The 22,365-nt window shown below is 42.5% G+C and overlaps 1 protein-coding gene across 1 annotated transcript in view; it reads right to left on the minus strand.

Annotated features, from left to right (window-relative positions):
- Nucleotides 1–22,365, minus strand: part of NTSR1 (neurotensin receptor 1) — a 105,828-nt gene that overhangs the window by 16,365 nt on the left and 67,098 nt on the right. Inside the window, exon 2 of the mRNA XM_048820281.2 lies at nucleotides 14,416–14,617. Within this exon, the coding sequence (XP_048676238.1) occupies nucleotides 14,416–14,617 (202 nt within the window). The remainder of the gene's footprint in view (nucleotides 1–14,415; nucleotides 14,618–22,365) is intronic.

The following is a 22,365-nucleotide window of genomic DNA, read 5'->3' on the forward strand; positions in this document are numbered from 1 at the left end:
GGGAGCAGGGGGGGGTTGGATGGGTGGGAGGTTCTGAAGGGGGCAGTCAGGGGGTGGGAAGTGGGCGGGGGCCAGGCTGTTTGGGGAGGCACAGTCTTCCCTACCTGACCCTCCATACAGTTTCGCACCCCGATGTGGCTCTTGGGCCAAAATGTTTGCCCACCCCTGTGCTAAAAAGTGCTTTAAAAATGGTCCCCAATAGATGCTTTTGGAGCAAGGTTTAACACTTGTGCACACACTGGTTTTATCCTTATTAAGATATTCTTACGGTTTGATTTTAAATACCAGATATGCAGCATCTCAAAAAAAAAATGTTTTTCTACTGTGCTATTTATGATGTGTGGCATTGTGCATCTCAGCTGAGAAGGCCCTGCCCTGTATTTGTCACCCTTAATACTTATGTTTCAACTTTATTATCAACTGGATCAAGAATACATAGGGTGGCAAGCCAGCCCATCTCCAGCCACTCCCTGGGGTCCAATTCCAAACAGGGGCACATGTCAATTTTCATCTAAAAAACATTGAGTAAAAAACCTCCCCTTTTATCCCCTTCTCTTTCAGAAACCTAATGCCCCTTCTCTTTTCTCACACCTTGTTGAGCTAGGTGCTTACCAGGGAAAAGAGATGGGTTGTAAAAGGAATGCTGGATAAAGTAGATATTTAAACAATTTCTGTTGGATCAAAGACAATCATTTTGGTTCATTCAGGGATTTCTTCTAGAGGAGGCAGAGACTGTTGATTACATGTCGCAGTTCAGCTTGGGTGAGCCCCCACCGTGTTGTGTTCTCAAAGAGAAATAGATGCGGTTGAGAGAGTTCATTTAATATCACAGCAGAGTAACAAGTGCTAAAGCAGAACACACGGGATGACAGTGCCCTGGGGACTGACTCAACAGGAAACATTATCTTCTGCACCATGGTGTTGATCTGAAGCCCATTAAAGTTATTGGGCACCCTTCCACCAACTTCTGTGGGCTTTGGATCGGACCCCCTGGGTGCCTACATAGGGTACACTCAGGAATAAAAGGTGGGCAGGTTTCACAGTCTTGTGGGGAAGGTGGATTACAACAACATTGAATCAGCCTGTGGGTGACCCGCAGGAATGGTGTTCACGGGCCTGGAAATGGATTTTCTCTCTCTGTCATTTTTATGTTTTTAAAGATGGTCTGTCCTTTATTCCCCAAATTGCTATTTCCTTATTGAAAGAGACCGGGCCCATTATCTCTGCCCCTGAAGCAAAGGTGCTCCCAGCTGAGTCACACCGACACAGCGAATGCCCATTTATCACATCGAAACAAGCACCAGTCTTGTTCCTAGTGAACTCAAGGGCTGCTTTTAAATTGAGTTTGATAGGGACAGGATCGGGCCCATAAAATGCAGCTATTTCCACATATGAAGACAATATGCTTCAACATCTGTAAGCAGAGCCACGGTGAACCAGAGCGGGGAGAAGCCAGACACAATCCCCTTGGAACTGAGAACGCCTGGCTTTGGCTTTTTATTTTCTTTCTACCCCATTTCTACATCTAACTTATTATTGAAAATCAGTTCAGTCCTTAAATGATTGCATCCGGGGTTTTCTGTTCTTTCTTAAACTAATTACAGCTTTATTTTTCCATCTGTTTAAAATGAATTACAAGAGTTCAGTGCTACGGCTGCTGCAATATTAGCTTTTAGCCATATTTTGCCTCTAATACTTTGGCTGATTTTTTAAAATTAAATCTGCAATTTTGAAAGTGACCTCAGGGGGATTTAGATGGCCAATTCCTATTAACATTAATTACACCCCAATCCCTTAGGCAGTTTTAAAAATCACAGTCTAGAAGTTTATTAAACCCTTTAAGCAAACTATGAGATGAACACATAAAGCATCCATACAAATCTGCATTTGACAGTCAGACTGAAGGTCTAGTAGAGTATTGTCTGATAAATATTCAGTGAATGAATGTATACAGAATGTAGCAAACCTTTGTTCTGCGTTGTGAAATCTAAACTGTTTTGAGACACAGTTATACATTCTATTCTTCATTAGAATTTTAACTTTGTAGTAGGGATGCCCAACAAAATAAAAGGCAAATATATACAGTACTAACTCACGTATCAGTTGTTCTATTGAAACATATCCTACTAGGCAGTGGAAAGACAAAATAAATGTTTAGAGGAAGAAAGCGGCAGACAAACAAAAGAAAGCATAGGTTGTTTAGTGTGCAGGAAGCCCTGCAGAGGAAGCTATGAATTTTGATGGATTTTTTTTTTATTTTGTAAAAGAAGATTTAAAAGATGCCAGTCTTGATTTTCTCAATAACATGCTAAACTAGAAATGAGGTTAATTTAGGGAGATAATTGTATTCGCTTACACACAGTATTTTATCTTAGCCTGTTTATCCTGCAGTGACAGGGAGATGGTCTAATGACCTAGCAGGGTTTTTCCATGTCTAACTTCTATGAGTACTCACAGTGTGTTAGTATAAACCTGGGAAAATCCAATGGTCTCTAGAAAGGCACTGACCGACATGCAATGGCCTCCATTCTCAGTCCGTGTGCTGAGGGCAGGAATTACAGGAGGCACTTTAAACCACCTTTGTGCTCCACGTATTCTGGGGACATTTGGGAGCTTGTGTGGCTCCCAGCACTTGTTAAAGCAGTCTTGGGGGTGCGCTAACTGATGCTCTGAACCTAAAAGGTTCACTATTGGCCCTGGGAAGCAGAGAGTTGTTGGAGAGGAGTGTGTTTGGCTGGAGCTCCTCCATAACTCACCCTGCCACTCTCAGCTCAGTTTGCCCCCAAACTTTCTGCATTGGGGGCCACAACTCTACAACCTGCTTGTGCCAGGGGTATTCCCCAGGGCTTGTTTCTGTGCTTTGACTGGCCCTTTGTGCCACCACCGCAGTATAGAGAGGCCTTAATGGACTAGAGATCCTGCCCCTAGAATTTTGTTTATTACTCTCCATTGCTGCTAATGCCTTTGCAGGAGCTCAGTGCTAGTTTTCTTTACTGATTCTGTTCAGCTGATGTTGGCAAACCCTGAGTATTTTCTCCCGATCTTTTTGAGCAGAGCGCTGAAATGAATGTGGCTGGTGGACAGTTGAGCAAAGGCAGAAGCACTTTGGCTACACAGCCATTTTTCCCAGCCTTATCTGAACTAAACATCTCAGCCTCTGGAGGGTTAGCCCGTCCGTAGCCATCCATCTCCAACACCTCTCAAGGAACGTGGACTCTGCTAGGCAATGACATCTCAGACTGTGTAATGGGGCTTACATTAGGGATTTGCTTCAATGCTGAGTTCTGGAGAGGCGGCTTTTATGTAGACCCGTTTTATATGCTCATTTAGCTGATGCCTATGGAAAGTGTGTGTTACAGGTCCCCCACTGTGCCGACCCACATGGGATATGAGTTGTTACAGCCCCCAGCTACAGAGCCGGGGCTCGTTAACTCAAGCTGTAGCAATGCATGCTTTTAGTTCTGGAGGTCCCCAGTGTGTCAGCCAAGACGGTGGCCACCATGCCATGACAAGAGAAGATGTCACACAAAGAACAACAAACGGTACCATGTTATTTGAGATAAAAGACAGTTGTAAGGATTAGTGCCAGCAGTGGCTAGGAGGTCACTGAATACCCCAATAATTCTTGGAGAAGAGGTCGCGCTAACTTTGTGCAGTACATTACATGCTTTGTGTAATATTTACACAATTATATTAATGTCTGTATGGGCATGATGCCAGGAGGAGCTGAGACTAGCAGCAGGTGTCAAGAGCTCTCAGCTCCCTTTGAAGTCAGTTGGAATTGAAGACACATGGCATTTTACAAGAGACAACCTTCTGAAGCTGCTATAGAGGATGGCTCACTGGAGTCAGCATCAGGTTTGAAACCTCTAAGTACTCTGGAGCTGCTGATTTCAATTCCAGCAGGGTCGACTCATTCCTTCACCCTTCCAAAGTAGATAAACTGAGATAATTGTTTTGCAAAAAGAAAAGGAGTACTTGTGGCACCTTAGAGACTAACCAATTTATTTGAGCATGAGCTTTCGTGAGCCACAGCTCACTTCATCAGATGTGTACCATGGAAACTGCAGCAGACTTTATATACACACAGAGAATATGAAACAATACCTCCTCCCACCCCACTGTCCTGCTGGTAATAGCTTATCTAAAGTGATCAGCAGGTGGGCCATTTCCAGCACAAATCCAGGTTTTCTCACCCTCCACCCCCCCCCCCGCCCCCACAAATTCACTCTCCTGCTGGTGCTAGCCCATCCAAAGTGACAACTCTTTACATAATCAAGTCGGGCTATTTCCTGCATAGATCCAGGTTTTCTCACTTCCCCCCCACCCCCATACACACACAAACTCACTCTCCTGCTGGTAATAGCTCATCTAAACTGACCACTCTCCAAGTTTAAATCCAAGTTAAACCAGAATATCTGGGGGGGGGTAGGAAAAAACAAGAGGAAACAGGCTACCTTGCATAATGACTTAGCCACTCCCAGTCTCTATTTAAGCCTAAATTAATAGTATCCAATTTGCAAATGAATTCCAATTCAGCAGTTTCTCGCTGGAGTCTGGATTTGAAGTTTTTTTGTTTTAAGATAGCTATCTTAAAACAAAAAAACTTCAAATCCAGACTGCAGCGAGAAACTGCTGAATTGGAATTCATTTGCAAATTGGATACTATTAATTTAGGCTTAAATAGAGACTGGGAGTGGCTAAGTCATTATGCAAGGTAGCCTGTTTCCTCTTGTTTTTTCCTACCCCCCCCCCACCCCCCAGATATTCTGGTTTAACTTGGATTTAAACTTGGAGAGTGGTCAGTTTAGATGAGCTATTACCAGCAGGAGAGTGAGTTTGTGTGTGTATGGGGGTGGGGGGGAAGTGAGAAAACCTGGATCTATGCAGGAAATAGCCCGACTTGATTATGTAAAGAGTTGTCACTTTGGATGGGCTAGCACCAGCAGGAGAGTGAATTTGTGTGTGGGGGGGTGGAGGGTGAGAAAACCTGGATTTGTGCTGGAAATGGCCCACCTGCTGATCACTTTAGATAAGCTATTACCAGCAGGACAGTGGGGTGGGAGGAGGTATTGTTTCATATTCTCTGTGTGTATATAAAGTCTGCTGCAGTTTCCACGGTACACATCTGATGAAGTGAGCTGTGGCTCACGAAAGCTCATGCTCAAATAAATTGGTTAGTCTCTAAGGTGCCACAAGTACTCCTTTTCTTTTTGCGAATACAGACTAACACGGCTGTTCCTCTGATAATTGTTTTGGTGTCTTTTAGAGAAGACCTTTGAATCCAAGGGCCCAAACCTCCTCAACCAAGGAGTGCCACTGATTTCACTGGGACTGCTGGGATGGGTAAGCTTTTGCTGGAATTGGGCTCCAAGTTGCCGTGTGGGATTATGTCACACCAAAGGACCACCTGTTCTTCCTAGCATCCTTAAACTCAGTGTCTCATCTCTTCACTGTTGTGCACTATGGGCCTGATCCAAACCCTGATGAAGTCAATAGAAAGACTCCTTCTGACATTAGTGGGCTTGGCATCAGGCCCTGTATCAATGATCTGTGTGGCTGTGGCCCATCACCGCAGAGGTAGCTGCATTTCAGTGGGGGAAATGATCCCTATACATATGCAGCTTACAAAAGAAATAATAAGTAATAATAATAATAATTAATAACCACCACTCATTGTGACACAGAGGCCCATTGGTGGTTCACTACTCTGTGTCAGCAACTTTTGTCAGACCTAACATACTCAGTACACCTAACACTCTGTTGTCATCATATATACCCAAAAGGTGGCATGTAATATATCACTGGAATACTAATAACTCACTGATCATTAATATTCTTGTGTGATGTATATACAAGGTTTGTGCAAAGAATTGTGGATAGGTGCTAGAATTATATCCTTATAATGTGTTTGGCAAGCAAAGCATAAGCACAGTTTGTCTTAGACAAAGGAGTGTGTATTTGCTTGTCTGACCAGCCTGGTCATCAGGCAGAGACAATTAACGTACATTTATATAAAAGGTAAACAAAGTCATTGAACTAGCAGTATGGGAGAATAGCCCTATCTTCATAGATAGGGGACTGAACCTAATGATAAGCAATTGAATCAACTGCTTGTATACAATATTACAAAGTGTATCAGGTAAGGTCCTTTATGAAAGCCTGTGACACACTGGTGATTAAAATCATTGTGAAATATCTGCTTTAACTCTATATGAGGAATTATAGCTTCTCATTGACATTATGCTTTAACATCGGTGACCAAACACAGGGAAAAACAGGGGGAAAGGCAGCTAACTACCTGTCTCCAGTGTAAATGAAGCAGAGTGGAACCAAAACAGAGGACACTCTATTTACATACAAATCAGCAAGGGGACGGAGACTGCATTCCGAGGAAGCCTTCCTGCCTTTTGAAGCAGGGTCAATGAATTTTGGGAAGACAGCATGGTGTCTACACCCCAGCAGCTTTTTACTTCGGCTCTGAACAGGAACCAGGTTGTGACCCTCAGGGTCGCCGTCTGGATTCTGCCCTGCTCCTGGAGCAACATAACTGCATGCTGCCCCTTAGCTTTCTGGATACTAAGGTTACCCTTCCAAGCCCACTCTGACTATGAATTCTACACCCTGGACACTGGGCTGTGTGTTTGCCCTTTTGTGGCATGCTGGTGAGTAATTACCTGATCGTGCCATTTTACCACTGACTTCACTGCGTGAAGGATCAAGCCCTAAAGGCTCAAACAAACTCTCTCCAGGGGCACTTCATCCCACGTTTGAAAATATTTTCTCATTTGTAACCATCCACTCTGAGACTTGGAATTGAAATATGATAATTTTTTATTGTGTCACGTCCACCTGCTACCTGGTTATTGTGGCATTGATAACGTTAGGAGGTCTGACAGTGTCCCTGGTTTGTTTTAAAGGGACAGGAGCATTTGCTTCATTTCTCATCCAGCCCTAATTTGGCTGCCCCCAACCTGCATGTCTAGTATCCAACGTAGGGCAAGATTTTATCTGTGTTCACTGGCATGTTTTAAATATTAGGTATTAAAATACCAGTTGTTCTTGTTTTTTAAAGCATATATTACTGTGTGCATCAGTCGGTATGTAAGTACTTTTCAAATATTGAAAACATTTTAAAATACTTATGAATGAATTAAAAAAGCAGGTACTGAATGGTGAAATGTGAGAATTATTTGGCTTGTTGCCTGACTAAATTGGCTAAATGTATTTGAAAACAATTGATGTTAATTTTTCTTTAAATGCTTGCACCCAAAGGAAACCTGCACAATACCTTCAAAAGACAAGCCTGCGAACTTAAACTCATAACACTACTGGACACCAAAACTCATGGACTCAACAGCGACACTGGTTTCATGGCTCATTCTAACAATTTGTAACAACACCTGCCTGCTAACCCCTAATAACCCACTTCAAACTCCTTTTGTGTCACTGTCCAACCTTTATTGCCTACTCCATTTCAAGTGGCCTCTACAACTTGTGTTACCCCTTATGCTTAACAATCTGTCCCAACTTGTCTGTAGCTCAGCCACTCTGATTTCCTTCCCAAGCCCTGAAGAAGAGCTCTGTGTAGCTTGAAATCTTGTACCCAGAGGTGAAAGTGAGCCGGTGCGCCCCGGTACGGGGTACTGGCAAGAGCCGGTGCACCGTACCGGGGTGGATCGGCTTCCCCAGGCACAATTTAAAGGGCCTGTGGCTCCAAGCAGCAGCTGGAGCCCTCAGCCCTTTAAATTGCTGCCGGAGCCCTGGGGTAGTGGTGGCGGGGCTGGGGCGGTGATTTAAAGGGCGGGGCGGTAGCCGCGGACGAGCCCTGGGCCCTTTGAATCGTTCCCATAGCCCCGCCGCCGCTTCCCCAGGGCTCCGGCAGGCTCCAGGGATGATTTAAAGGGCCCAGGGTGGTAGTGGCGGCCGGAGCCCTGTCCCTGGAGCCATCGGGAAGTGGTGGTGGGACTCCAGGGACGATTTAAAGGGCCCAGGGCTCCGCCCGCTGCTACCGCCCAGGGCCCTTTAAACCACTGCCAGAGCCCCCAGCTGCCGCTGTTATCCCGGGGAAGGGGAAGGAGGCACTTGCCAGTACTGGGTGGGCCAGGACTGGCTCTGATCTTCCCCAGCCCCACCCCTTCCGGGGGCCAGAGCCGATCTCAGCCCAGCCCCATACCGGTCAGTCCCTAGACGTACTTTCACCCCAGCTTGTACCTTTCACCAAGAGAAGTTGGTCCAATAAAGATATTCCCTCACCTATATTGTCTCTTTTAATGGTTTCTGTATGAGAAGAGCAAATAATCAGCAGATAACAGATGGCAAGTTTTTACACACTGCAGGCTATATATTAGGAGATGTTATGTACATATATGCATAAAAGACTCAAGTCTTAGAAGACCGTAAGCCCTGGATTCATGAACCACTTTACTGTTGGCAGATAGTGGATTTGTTTAGGCAAAAGGTTTCTTACTACAGAACAAAGTCAAATGAGCAGAACACCAGGAACCACAGCTGCACAGAAGTTTCACACTTCTTGGGACATCATTCAGTAGTAAAGAGGTTAAGCTCAGCACTATTTAATAATTAACATTAATCATAATTAATAATCAGAGAACTGGAAGGAAAATTTGGGGCAGGGGAAGGCAAAACTGTATGCATTCTATTCATGGAGATTCAGAGTGAACATGCTGACACACAGAGGCAATTACCCAGAACTGTCCTCATAAGATACTGGCAAGAAGCCAGCTCTTTGAGCTCTTTGAATTTTGATTCTCACACCCACACTGACATCTGGGTAGGACTAAGATCAGAAACCCACAAATTTAATGAATTGCCAGTCTGGTCTACATAGCAGCCCAACTCATACCTTCTTTGGCTCTGAACTTCCTCATTATTTAGGACACAACTAAAAGTAAATGTAGCCAAGAAAGGATGTAAATGCTAGCAAATAATGTGTTAATTCATGAGCTATTGATTCTGAGTGCCATTAGCCTCTTTTGGTAACATACTGCTCTAATTTATTGTGCTGAGTGAATTCAGAGCTGCCAAGTCTAGCCTATGATATTCCAATGGTTGGATGAAAACATACTTTCTGAGAGCGGTTAGGAATCTTAAAGCAGTGAAATTAGAACATAAGAATGGTCATACTAGGTCAGATCAATGGTCCATCTAGCCTAGTACCCTGTCTTCCGACAATGGCCAGTGCCAGATGCATCAGAGGGAGTGAACAGAACAGGGCAATTATCAAGTGATCCATCCCCTGTTGTCCAGTCCCAGGTTCTGGCAGTCAGAGGTTTAGGGACACCTAGCGTATGGGGTTGTGTCCCTTGACAAGCTTGGGTAATTACATGATATGGAGTTACTGTACCAATGAGGAATGGATGCTGCACACTCCTATGGGTGGTGGAGCAGGTATTTATATGAACTCTTGTGCACACTGCCCCCTGGTGTTGCTGCCGAAGCAATGCTGAAGCGCTTTGCTTCACGGCCACACTCTGATCACGGCCACACTCTGATCCTGACTTGGGGAGTCTAAACCAACGTAATTTGTACTGAAGCCCTAATCATAGAATCATAGAATATCGGGTTGGAAGGGACCTCAGGAGGTCATCTAGTCCAACCCCCTGTTCAAAGCAGGACCAATCCCCAACTAAATCATCCCAGCCAGGGCTTTGTCAAGCCTGACCTTAAAAACCTCTAAGGAAGGAGATTCCACCACCTCCCTAGGTAACACATTCCAGTGCTTCACCACTCTCCTAGTGAAAAAGTTTTTCCTAATATCCAACCTAACCCTCCCCCACTGTGACTTGAGACCATTGCTTCTTGTTCTGGCAAATGTCTAATGTGCAACAGCTTTCCTGAGCATTGGCACTAAATCTTCAAGGTGAAAATTTGCCTAGAAAAAATAATAATATAATAATTAACAAAAGCTTCTTTACTTGGAGAAAAGACCCATGTCTTACAGTGTCTTAAAGAGACACCTATTTGTGAATAAATTCTTTTATAAGGGAGTCACTCTTGGGGAATGAGAGGTATAAATTTAGTTTTTTGCATTGTTATTCATGAAGAAATCTATCTTCCTTCATCTAAAGGATACAACTCAGTGTCAGGACAAAGGTGTTGGGGCTGAGCGAGAAAAGACTGACACTTGATAAATAGAAATAGGCAGAAGTATTAAAAATAGAATAAAATATTAATCCATTGAGGTGCTGATATGGCTTCCACCCTTGTAATATCTAAATGCCTCCCAAGCATTAATACATTTATCTTCATACTAGCCCTGTGAGGTATTATTATCCCCATTTTGAGATGGTTAAGGAAGGCATAGAGAGATTACATGACTTACCCGTGGTCAGACAAGAAGACTGCAATGAAGCTGGGAACGGAACAATGCCTCCTGGGTCCCCAGTGAGTTGCTTAGCCACAGGATCATCTTTTCTCTCACTAAGTGCTAGACAAGATAGTGTTCAGAATGCCTCAGCCTCGTCTATCACAGCCTCCATCAGAGCTGTGGTGCTGCACTCATTGGGAATAATGGACCTGAAAAATCCTAGGGTGACATCCTGGCGCCATGGACGTCAATAGGAGTTTTGCCATCAATAGGGCTAAGATTTCACTCCTGGGTAGACCAGGTCGAACAGACATCATAGCAGTGAAAGCATTTCAGCTTCAACCAAGGTAATGATGACAGTGGCTGTATGGAAAACCACCAGAAAAACTGTCACACTGTACTTTATACCAGCGACTGTCACCATATAAAACAGAAGAGAAGCGTCTTTTATTAGAATGTTTTCTGTGCCTTTTTTTAACTGATTCTGTTCTATCACCTCCCAGTTTATTCTCCAGATTCCTTTGCTTTTCCCTTGTCCCATTAAGTTAAGACATCAAGTTTGCCATAGGTCAGCTCTATTTCCAGGTTCGAGATCTTTGATTTGACCTGTGTCTGAACCACAGCTCTGCACAGAAATAAAGGGAACAAAGCAATCTCTGCATTGCCTCAAATGTTATTGACTAAACCATTTTTGATTAAAATTCTGTCAGCAGTTTTGCTCTTGGCTTCATTTATAAACTCTACCACCAAGAGTGTGTACATATGAGCATATGTGCTGAATAGATTTATGGACTCTGTGTATAGAAAGCAAGAAGATAAATCGTGTTACCCACAACAATGGGCAACCAGAAACTCTCAGTGTCACTTCAATAGGCACCCACAATAGCCTAATTTCTCCAGGTAATTATCCTGAACGCCCATGCAAATGGTTGGTTAGACAACATATGCATTCTGTGACGGGGCAAGGCCAGATGGCTATAGAAAAGTAGTGGGAGATAGATATATTAGCTCCAGGCTAAACAAATCCCTGGTACCAGGTTAAGTGAAATGGAAGCTGCTCCAGGTCAATTAAGACACCTGGGGCCAATTAAGAACTTTCCAGAAGGCAGGGAGAATGCTAGGTTGATTGGGACACCTGAAGCCAATCAGGGGCTGGCTGAAACTAGTTAAAAGCCTCCCAATCAGTCAGGTGGGTGTGCATGTCAGGAGCTGTGGGAGGAAGTTGTGCTGTTGGAGAGGCTGAGTAGTACACACCATATCAGGCACAAGGAAGGAGGCCCTGAGGTAAGGGTGAAGTGGAGCTTGAGGAAGTGAGGGCTGCTGTGGGGGAAGTAGCCCAGGGAATTGTACATGTCATGTTTCTAAAAGGTCAGCTACCATAGCTGATACTATTAGAGTCCCTGGGCTGGAGCCTGGAGTAGAAGGTGGGGCCGGGCTCCCCCCTCCCCCTTTGCCCCCTGATTAATCACTGAGACTGGGAGACAACAGAGACTGTGCAAGGAAGGATAACTTCTATTCACCTCCCTCGCTGGCTTATGATGAAAATGGCTCAGTAGACTGTGACCCTTGTCTCTAGAGAGAGCAGGGTTACGTGGAAGGTCACAGTGAGCCTCTGAGGCTAGTGAAATCCACCAGGAAACGCAGGACCCACAGAGGCAAGGACAGAGCTTTGTCACAATTCCTAGTTATGGCAATGGTCTGTGCAACCGCAATAACTGTGTGTGCAAATGTGAATCCATTATTTGCCTGGGCATGTTTGCAAAAGCTGGGCCTGGATGTCTCTCTGAACCATATTTAAATTATTCAGAAGTTTGGGTTGGCTGTAGTTCACTGAAGCCCACAGTTTATTCCTGTGAATGGGTGCACAATGTGGGCTGGGGGAAAGATGCAAAATGCAGCCTCTGTGCAGCCACAAATGCAATCTTCATGCTTGCCTGAGCACATGGAGTGCTCGCTGCTCCAAAGGAATGGAAGAGGATGGGTAGGACGTGTGGTCCATTACACTGAAAAGGTAAATTCCACATGTATCCTGGGCAGTTCTGGAAGATGTACTAAGCTGGGTGCCCTCTTGGACAGCACGACTCAGGAAAATCTTCAGTGCAGGACTGTACTGATATGGCACAACTGAACCTTGAGTGGCGTTAGTGTAAATGTGCAGATGGAACCATTCCTGCTGCTCCACAATGCAGTTCCTCCTTCTCCTTGCTGACATCGAGTGAATGCTGGAACTCGGCCCAGCCACAGAACCCATTAACATGGCCTCCGGAGCAAAACCTCAGCAGCTCTTCACCACTGCCAGTGAGCAGTAAACGGAAAAGAAAATAACCCTGTCCCTCAGAGAGAAATGATAACACTGTCCAAACCCTCCCAGGTAATGAAAAACACAAACAAACTGTCCTCAGGGACTTAAACTGTCTCCTTTGAAACCAGTAGAAACCAGTGAAAAAATGGGCTACGTGTGTTCTTGGTGAAATCAGTGGAGCTGGTTGTGACATTTTAACGTTATTGTTTCAAATGTGCTGTGAAAATGTCAATTTTTGCAGGGGGAAAATATTTCATCAGAAGTTTGAAGGGATGGAAATTCATGATTTTTTGTCTGAAGTTTAGGATTCTGCCATTGTCACCAACAGAAATGGTGAAATGGCAAAGTTGAACCCTGGATCAAAGCTGTGAATATCTGTCAAAGACGAAGCGGGTGAGGTGATATCTTTTGATTCTCACCATCAGAAGTTGGTCCAATAAAAGATATCACCTCACCCACCTTGTCTCTATAGTATCCTCGGACCAACACTACATACAATATCTGCCAAAGTCTCTTTTCACACACAGATACATTTTAAGTGAAAAAACGAGTCTTCTGCACAGCTCCAATAAAGTAAAGAATATTTTCACAGCAGCTATTGACTTTACTGTGTGGTAAGGAAAATAAATTGGACTAGAAAATACCAAGGGATGGATTTTGAGAAGAGTCTCCATGCAAAAACTGAAGTGCATTTGCATGCATAATTACTGTGACTGCATACACAAACAGCGTTAATTGCACATGCAGCTGAGATCATTATGCACATGTTTTCTATTCACTGTTGTGTGCATAAGGTAGTCAAAGTACAGATCCAAATCTTTGACTATACAAGTTATCCTTAGCATCTTGCTGCTTAGCTCTTGAGCAGTTGGTAAAACCACAAGTTATAATTAAAATGGCTTCAGTATTTGGGCCCTGACTCAAGAAAGCTCACCTATTTGGGATGGCACTTTAGCACATGCTTAATTTTAAGCACATACTTCAGTGTTTTTCTAAATAAGGATGGACTTAAAGATGGACTTAAGTGCTCCCACAAATTATCTTGCAACTGTAAAACCTTAAATTTGTCATCCATTCACTAGTGATGAGACACAAGACCAGTAACATGTTCGATTAGAGTCAGTTAAAAATGGAAAAAAACAATTCTTCAGGAAATTCAGAAGTTGTTTCCACTTTAGAGTTTGAATAATTTTTTGATTATAATAATAAGTATAATAATATTGATTACTATAATAATAATTTTGATTTCCCCCCGAGGACAATAAAATAAGTGATATCCAGGAGGTTGGGTTTACTTATGTTATTCCAACTTTTCTAAACTACTCTAACTTTTGAATAGCTTCTGAGTAGCAGTCAGAGAATTTCATTTTTCTGTTTGTCACTCTTCGACTTTTCCAAGGCTGAGGATTTGGAAAAGTTAGAGTGTGGCAAATGGAAAATGAAAAAAAGAAAAAGAATGAAAAACTCCCCAAACCCTAGATAGCATTTATTTTACTGCATTCCTTGGCAAACATGGGGAAAAAAGGGGAAAGGAAAAAAGAAAAAGGGAGAAAAACAAAACAAAAAAATGAAAATTTGGGGGTCTGAGGAAAAACTGGAAAATTTCGTAAACCAAAAACTTTCTTGTGGAAGTTTTGGCCTTCAAAAGAGGCCATTTTTCATTGGGAAAAAAAGATTTGGAGAAAAACTGCAACCAGATCTACTGCTGGTGTCTGTAATTCTACCAGGTATGTCCCAGAACATGTTGCTAACTCATTCAATGTTTAACATCACAGGTACATACGCAGGACTCTCACTCCGTGCTTCAGAGCTTGCACACGGCTGGGCTCCATGGACATGCTGAGCATCGTCTGCTGCCCTCCAATAATGCAGACCTGGTTTTCTTGTGCTGCTTGCTTGAACATGATGATGAGCTGGTTGGCGATGATACTATTCAGAACAGAAATGACGACCATTGGAAACACAAAGGAGATGAACGTGTTGACCTGCAGGAGATACAAATGGCAAACCCACATAGGATTTCAATCAGGAGATCATATTTTATTTCACATGATATCAGATAAATAGCATGCAACGGAGACCTACAGGCTACACCTTTAGCTTTTGGAATGCAGGACTTATTGCACAGAGGGGAAACATAAACAAAGGTGAAATAAGTTCACTCAGGTGGCAGAAAATTGGATGCAAGTGGCTAAATCAATTTTTCTTCAGTTTATAGTGCCTTGTCCCTATATCAATGCAATATGTTGATTGAAATAAACCATTGATGTTTTTATCCACATGACCAGCAGGATACTTCTCAGCTTTCATAGTATACGGTAGCTCTTATCAATGTTTTCTGAATAATAGTTTCTTATTGTATTCTTTTCTTACCATGGGCAATTCTTGGGCTTAGTTTTCTTCTGTTGCATTCAGAATACTGACCTTTCCTTGTAGATTTAATGATAGTTTTTTGTTAGCTGGTGATCAAATTATCCAATAACCATTGTACTCTAAGAATGAAAATTGATCGGAATAAAAAGTGGAAGTTGTATTGTTTTTAATAGAAATTATTTGGTTCCTGGGGTTTTGATAAAATTAAATGGAAGATCAAATTAACCAGTGATTGCCTCAAGTGGAAGACATTGTTAACATCAAACAGAAACATTTGTGCATTCTCACTGTAGTATCTACAAACTCAGCCAGGAAGTGAGTTTAACAAGCAATAGCTTCAAGAAAATTAGAGGCATCTACATCTTGAGGATGCACTTTTAATCCATGCCAAGACTCAGTGTGATAAGGTCGCAGCCACTTTATATTGCCACTCCAGTGTCATAAAACTCTGGTTCATCTGCACAGCACAGTGAGAGAGAGAGCAAGAGAGAGTTAGGAGAGAGAATGTACACTGGCATGAAACTCTGAGCTGAAACCTGACGAGCATATATCAGACTAACAAGCCTCTTCCTCCTATACATTTGAATTGGAAAGCTTATTATGTATTTCCCACCATGATTATTATGGCCTGATTCAAAACCCATTGAGGTCAATGGGCGTCTTTATACTCCTAGACTCTGGCGACTGTACATTTGTAAAAAGAACGAGGAGTACTTGTGGCACCTTAGAGACTAACAAATTTATTTGAGCATAAGCTTTCGTGAGCTGCAGCTCACTTCATTGGAATGCATGCAGTGGAAAATACAGTAGGAATGTGTGTGTGTGTGTGTGTGTATATACACACACACATATTATATATATATACATACACACACACACATACATATTATAGATATATATATACAGACAAAGAACATGAGAAATGAGTGTTGCCATACTAACTATAATGAGAGTAATCAGTTAACGTGGGTGTTTCTCCTGCTGATAACAGCCCACCTTAACTGATCACTCTCATTAGAGTTGGTTTGGCAACACCCATTGTTTCATGTTCTCTGTGTATATATATCTTCCTACTGTATTTTCCACTGCATGCATCCGATGAAGTGAGCTGTAGCTCACGAAAGCTGATGCTCAAATAAATTGGTTAGTCTCTAAGGTGCCACAAGTCCTCCTCGTTCTTTCTGCTGATACAGACTAACACGGCTACCACTCTGAAACCTGTACATTTGTAGGAACTGAAAGTATTATAGGTCTAGCTGTAGGTAGTTAGCATTTATATTTAACCCAATATCACTGGCAGTATTGCAAGAGAAATGTGTAGTTAAGTGTCTATCACTCTTTTGAAACCTTTGTCCAGAAAGCTCAAATTTCTAGAGTGGAAAATGAGCTACAGTGATTGCAAGGAAATCATTTAACTAGCGGGTTCTGTGGACATCATAAACTACAAGAGCAGTGTCTGAGTAGTTTATGATATCCACATGGAATTGTTTCCATCTTAGTCGTCCATGAAGCACCACAAGCCATAAGCCTTAAAAAAAATTAATGGATGCAACAGTTTTAAAATTTCAAAACATTTACAATATTTAAGCCATTTACTACAAGTGTGTGAAACCATTAAAACAATTTTGTTAAGACTAAAAATTATAGGGATTTTTGCCAGAGTCAAAATTAGCATCTTAACAGAGATCATTCTAACTTCATTTCCCAAAATGGCCAGGTCTCCATCACATCTGAATGGTCTAAAACAATAAATCAAAATCCATCGTTTGAAAGTCAAATAAACAGATGATAACTTATTAAAAGAATGGTTTCGTATGCTGTTATTTCCACCAGCTGTGTCTCAATCTAATTCAGACATGGTGACTATCCACTTGGATGATGAGTACATTATAAATGTCATGAAGGAATGGATAGATAGATACACACCAATTAGTTTTATGAATTATTTATACCAGGAGCAAAAAATAAGTACTACACAAACATTTGGATAACAGGCACACTGCAGTTACAAGTATTTACCTTTTTGGTTCATAAATCTAAGAAAGATGCAAGTCTAGTTTTGGAGAAGAGAGAAAGAATTGTTGTTACCCACTTTTTTTTAGCTAGACCAAAAATTAGTATGTAATGCATAGCAGTTTGCTCCAGAGCCTGATGTACTTTAACAAAATAACCAGCTGTGTTCCATCCCTCGCTATCCATATGATGAATAGGTCTTTTTTGGCTACTGCTAGCAATAATAATGGAAAAAAGAAAAGGAGTACTTGTGGCACCTTAGAGACTAACCAATTTATTTGAGCATAAGCTCTCGTGAGCTACAGCTCACTTCATCGGATGCATAAATAATAATGGAGTTCTTCTATGGTCAATTTCTTGAGGAAACTCCTGGATACACTTCATTAAGACTATCTGCTAATCGCTTTTGTTCTGAACATTTTCTAAGCAAGACTCCTGTATGTTCTACAAAAAAGACATCTTACCTTGTTCGTACATTATACGCTGCTGGGCCTTAAAAATGCCTCATCTTTTTAAATCCACCCCAAAACCTCAAAGTGCTCTGTAAATATTAAGGGTCAGATTCTCATCTGGTCCAAACTGACACAGTTCCATGGAAATACATGGAGCTGTGCAGATTAACACCCACTGAGCATCTGGATCTACCTAGATAAACTTCAAAATACACCTCTGAGGTAGGGATAAACTTGTGACATAGAAAGGTAAAATGACTTGCCCAAATTCACACAGCAAGCCAATGGCAGAGCTAAGAGAAGAACCCAGGGGTCCTGACTCCCATTTCTGTTTCTCTAACTGCTGGATACACTTCTTCCTTACCTGATGCATAACTACTGCACTCAATAAAGGGAAATGTTAAATGCTTTACCTGCTCCCCTGTGTTTCAGCGTTAACTAACTTTCAGCTAGAAACTTTTGCCCCACCCGTAAATTGGCCACACGCCCAGCAGTCACACAGGAATCATGCAGTATCCTTATTGAGCTCTTTAAAGCCCTGTTTCTTTGCTTACACCTCATTGCTATTATACACTCTTCAGAAATCCTGAGAGACTACCTGGAAACTTATTGACTTTCCCTTTCAAGAATGTATAGTGACAAAACATGAAAAGCAGATCATGGTGGAAGGCAGTTACCTTGAAAGACTTTTTTTTTTCCTTTCTCAATTTATACCCAGGCTCTGATGATAAAAAAAATTATAGACAGAATCAATGCTTCTCCCAGAGGCAGAAGGTTTTCATTGCTGTCCAAAATTATATACAAGCACATCCCCCTGAAAGCAATGAATGCTGCTAAAAGCCCATCTCCTTTCTCCTAGCCCCAATTATTCTGTGGTTTTATTCCAATCGGGTTTCTTTTTAATCAAATTCTGTGAGCTCAGCCCCAAAACTGAGCTGAGTGGTGGCCCAGCGCCACCTGATTTTCAGGAGAAAGAATGATGGTGCTCATAATGCCCGATCCAACTCTCATTGAAGACAATGGAAAACCTGCCATTGTCAGAGATGCAAATCTGTATGTATCTGGCTAGCTCGTGTGCATGCATGTTGGGGTCTATGCATCCAAATCATGCTTTGGGCATGCATGTTGGTGCTGACACACAAGGAAAGAACCCTTTGAACATTTGGCTATAAGTGATTTAAATATTTCTACATCATCTTTAGGGGCATGATGCAAACTGCAAAGTTCTCATTGACTCCAACAGAGGTAGGATCAGCCCCAATCCATGATACCGATGAACGCATGCACAGCTCAGACTAACTCTCAGATGCATCAGCAGCATTTGTACCACCATTCCTCCAAGCTCTGTAAACATACCAGCAATTGAACTTCCATACTTCCCCACCTCTGCAAGTTGGTCTGCTAAACATAAGCACCCTTTTATCTGAGCTCGCGCAAAAGTCTCTCATCAGAACAGGAGCAAATAAAACAAGCCTGGCCTACCAAGTTTGGATCTAAATTGAATCTTGATTCAAATTTACTCCCAGCTTCAGTCTTAGCCTTGTTTTGGCTCCTGATGGAAATGTATGGTCCTCAATCTGAACTCCCTCAACATTCAGGTTTGTTTGGGTCTAGAGTTTAGGTTCACGGGCTATGCCTACCATTACCAGCAGTGTTCTGATCAGATCCTGCTCTTGCTTACATTGGTGTAAATCAGGAATAACTCTACTGAAACCAATGGATTTGTGCCCATGTGAGATCAGAATCATATCCAATGTCCCTACTCAGTACCACTCTCCTAGTGACATCTTGGCTAGAAAGTTTTCCACAAGCACAAAGCAGGTTCGGCTGATCGCAAAGCGGTGCGGGCTGAGGGATGTGCTGGCTGCCCTTCCTGAAGCTCCATTGGCCTGGAGCAGTGAACCACAGCCAGTGGGAGCCGTGATCAGCCGAACGTGCGGATGCGGCAGGTAAACCAACCGTCCCGGCCTGCCAGGGACTTTCCCTGAACAAGCGGTGGACCGGCTTTGAGAACCACTGATCTAGGGTACAACAAATTATTCTATTGAATTGTTTTCCTTCCCAAAGTTGCATTTATGGCCTATGATTTCAATGGGAATTAGGCACTTAATCTGTTTAGGAGCTTTTAAAAATCCCAGGTGCCAATTTGTATTTTTAGGCACCTAAATATCTTTGAAAATCTGGCCCCTTTTCTTCCTGTTTGTACAGAGCCTAACACATGGTGCCCCAATCTGACTGGGTCTTACTGCGGTTCAAATGGCAATGAAGTGATTTGTTTAGTCAACCCTTTGCTCCCTGACCTTTAGGTGCACTTGAAATTGACTTTTTTGATAGCTGATTTCCTTTTAACTCCCTGTTGCCAAGCAAGTTCTTAACTTCCACATAAACATCAACACATTTAACACCTACCAGCGGATTGACACAGAAGATGGATGGACTGGGTTGGGGCTTCATATGCTTAGGAGAAATAAAACAGATGGAAATGTATAAAAATTAAATTAAAAATAATTCATCAGCCCCGCACAATCACCTCAATAAAATCAGGCTTCTCTGAAGTTTCTCTGAAGTCTGTCCATGCAGCTGTGACTGTGGGTTTCATAGAAGTCACGCAGTAATGCTAACAAGAGACTCGCAAAACCACAGAAAAACTAAATCAGAGCCACATCCATCTTGAGGGAATTTTTCCTGTGATTGTTAGTGTAACTCTCACTCTTCTGTATTCAAAACAGAAGCTCCACCAGTCCCTGCTGAAGTTTATTCTGAAGCATTGTGCCTTTGCATAGTCTTCCCCTGAACTGTTCTGCTCATGTGGTCTCCCCCTGGATACCATTGAGGCAGAAGTGAATTTATTTGCAACATCAAGATAGACATATCACTTCATTTAGCAACTCTGGGGAGCGCTGAAATGAATTTTGTAAATTAGAAGCCCTGAAAGGTTTATTATGTGACACCACCCCCCCCAGTCCCAGGAGCAACACACTGTAATAGCAGGGCCACCTTGGAAGGATTCTTCATTTACTTTGGTGAGCTCCTCACACGAACTCTGTGTTGGGCTTTTCTATTTTTGAAGGAGGGGCTAAAGAAATCCCTTCGCTTGGACATATTTTGCATGCATACACATGACGGAGGGTGCAGTGGGTTACATTTCTACATCAAGGTAAAAAGCGGATGGGAACCTGATCCTGCGTTAGTGGAAACGCTTTTGTGTGGTTACCATGAATTACATACTCCTATCTGGAGGCAGGACTAAAACCTACAGGGGGAGTGTGCAGCTGAGCATCTGTCCTTAGTCATCTGCCCAGGCCCCACCCCTTTTTTTAGGAGTAAGAGAGAAGCACACAGAGGGTTTGAGAGTTTCAGCTGTTCAATCCAAATACTACTCCTAGTGCATAGCCTGACTCACAGCCACATTTAATTTACACTGGAATGGAACAACCTTGCAAAAGAACTTGCAAGACCATTGTCTCTAAACCAGCCACATGGGTGACAGCTCATTCACAAGTTGTTTGGCTGACTGCCCTAAGCAGCACGGGAACCAAGCAATGATGCGCTCCCAAGTGCGCTCTGAATAACACTACCAGGACAAGCTGTGACACAGAATGTTTATCCCCCATGACAACACTTAATCATTGGCCTCACAGGTGACTTCTCCTCTTGACACATGTATGTGCCAAAGGAAGAGAATGCCTCTGCATGAGGGAAAAGTCAAGGAGGGTAATTTTCAGGCTCTAGTGGTTGCAGCCAAAAGAGACACATTACTGTCAGCATTGAGGATTAGTCAAAACCACGGAAGAGGTCGGAATGGAAGACGGTAATTCACATAGTCACTTGTCAAGGCAATCGGTAAAGGCACCAATGGATTATGCGGTGGATTTGTTTTGCAAGATATTGTGTGTTCCTTCCTATGTGCTCAGAATCTGGTCCTAAAGAATCATATCTCCAGATAAACCTGTCCAGCTATCATATATTTTCAACTGCACTTCATTTTCCCTTTTAACAGCCTGCAGCCACAAAGCCTCTGAACTGACAATCCTGAACATTAAGCACTTTTTCCACTGATGCATCAAATGGAAGTTCAAAGCTGATATTCAAAGTGAGAGGCATTAGCAGTCAGTGGAGTTCTTGGCTTTCACCTTAAGCCATCCTCCTCTTTATTTTTGTGACGTTTGGAGACTGTTGTTGTTATTTTTAAAGAACGTCATTGTCCTGCAGCTGTTTCAGGATATGTAGAAGACCTGGAAGAAAGATTGTGATCTAATTGAGATAAGTCACCTTCTCGTTATGTTTCAGAGTAACAGCCGTGTTAGTCTGTATTCGCAAAAAGAAAAGGAGTACTTGTGGCACCTTAGAGACTAACCAATTTATTTGAGCATAAGCTTTCATGTGCTCTAAGGTGCCACAAGTACTCCTTTTCTTCTCGTTATGGAAACTTCATACCAATGTGACAACCCAAGTCGCTTGAATTGCATTTAAGTGACACATTCCAGAATCTCTTAGTAGCGATATACAGTCTTCAACAGTTCCATTGGTTTTGATTTACAATTTCCTTCCTCACAAAATGGATCTCATAAGTCAACAGACCACATAAAACCAATCGTATTTTTAAACAAAACCTTCAGAACGGATCTGCAGTTCTTTGCAAATACTGTTTGCCCGAGGACCCTGCTTATTTACAGTTCAAACCATTCTGGTGTCATTTAGATATGGAAAGCTGAGGCATTCGAAGTATGGGTGAGAAAAACCAAGAACCATGAGCATAAAAGCAAGTTGGCTTGAGCAGAAGCATAACTGAGGGATAGTTGAAAATAAACAATTGTCAAAATGGACCAAGATAGATGGCTAATTGGAGCCTCAAGTTATGATAACTTTATTCTGGCAGAGACAGAGGCTCCTAT

The sequence above is a fragment of the Caretta caretta genome, chromosome 13, assembly GCF_965140235.1.
Source record: "Caretta caretta isolate rCarCar2 chromosome 13, rCarCar1.hap1, whole genome shotgun sequence".
NCBI lineage: Eukaryota > Metazoa > Chordata > Testudines > Cheloniidae > Caretta > Caretta caretta.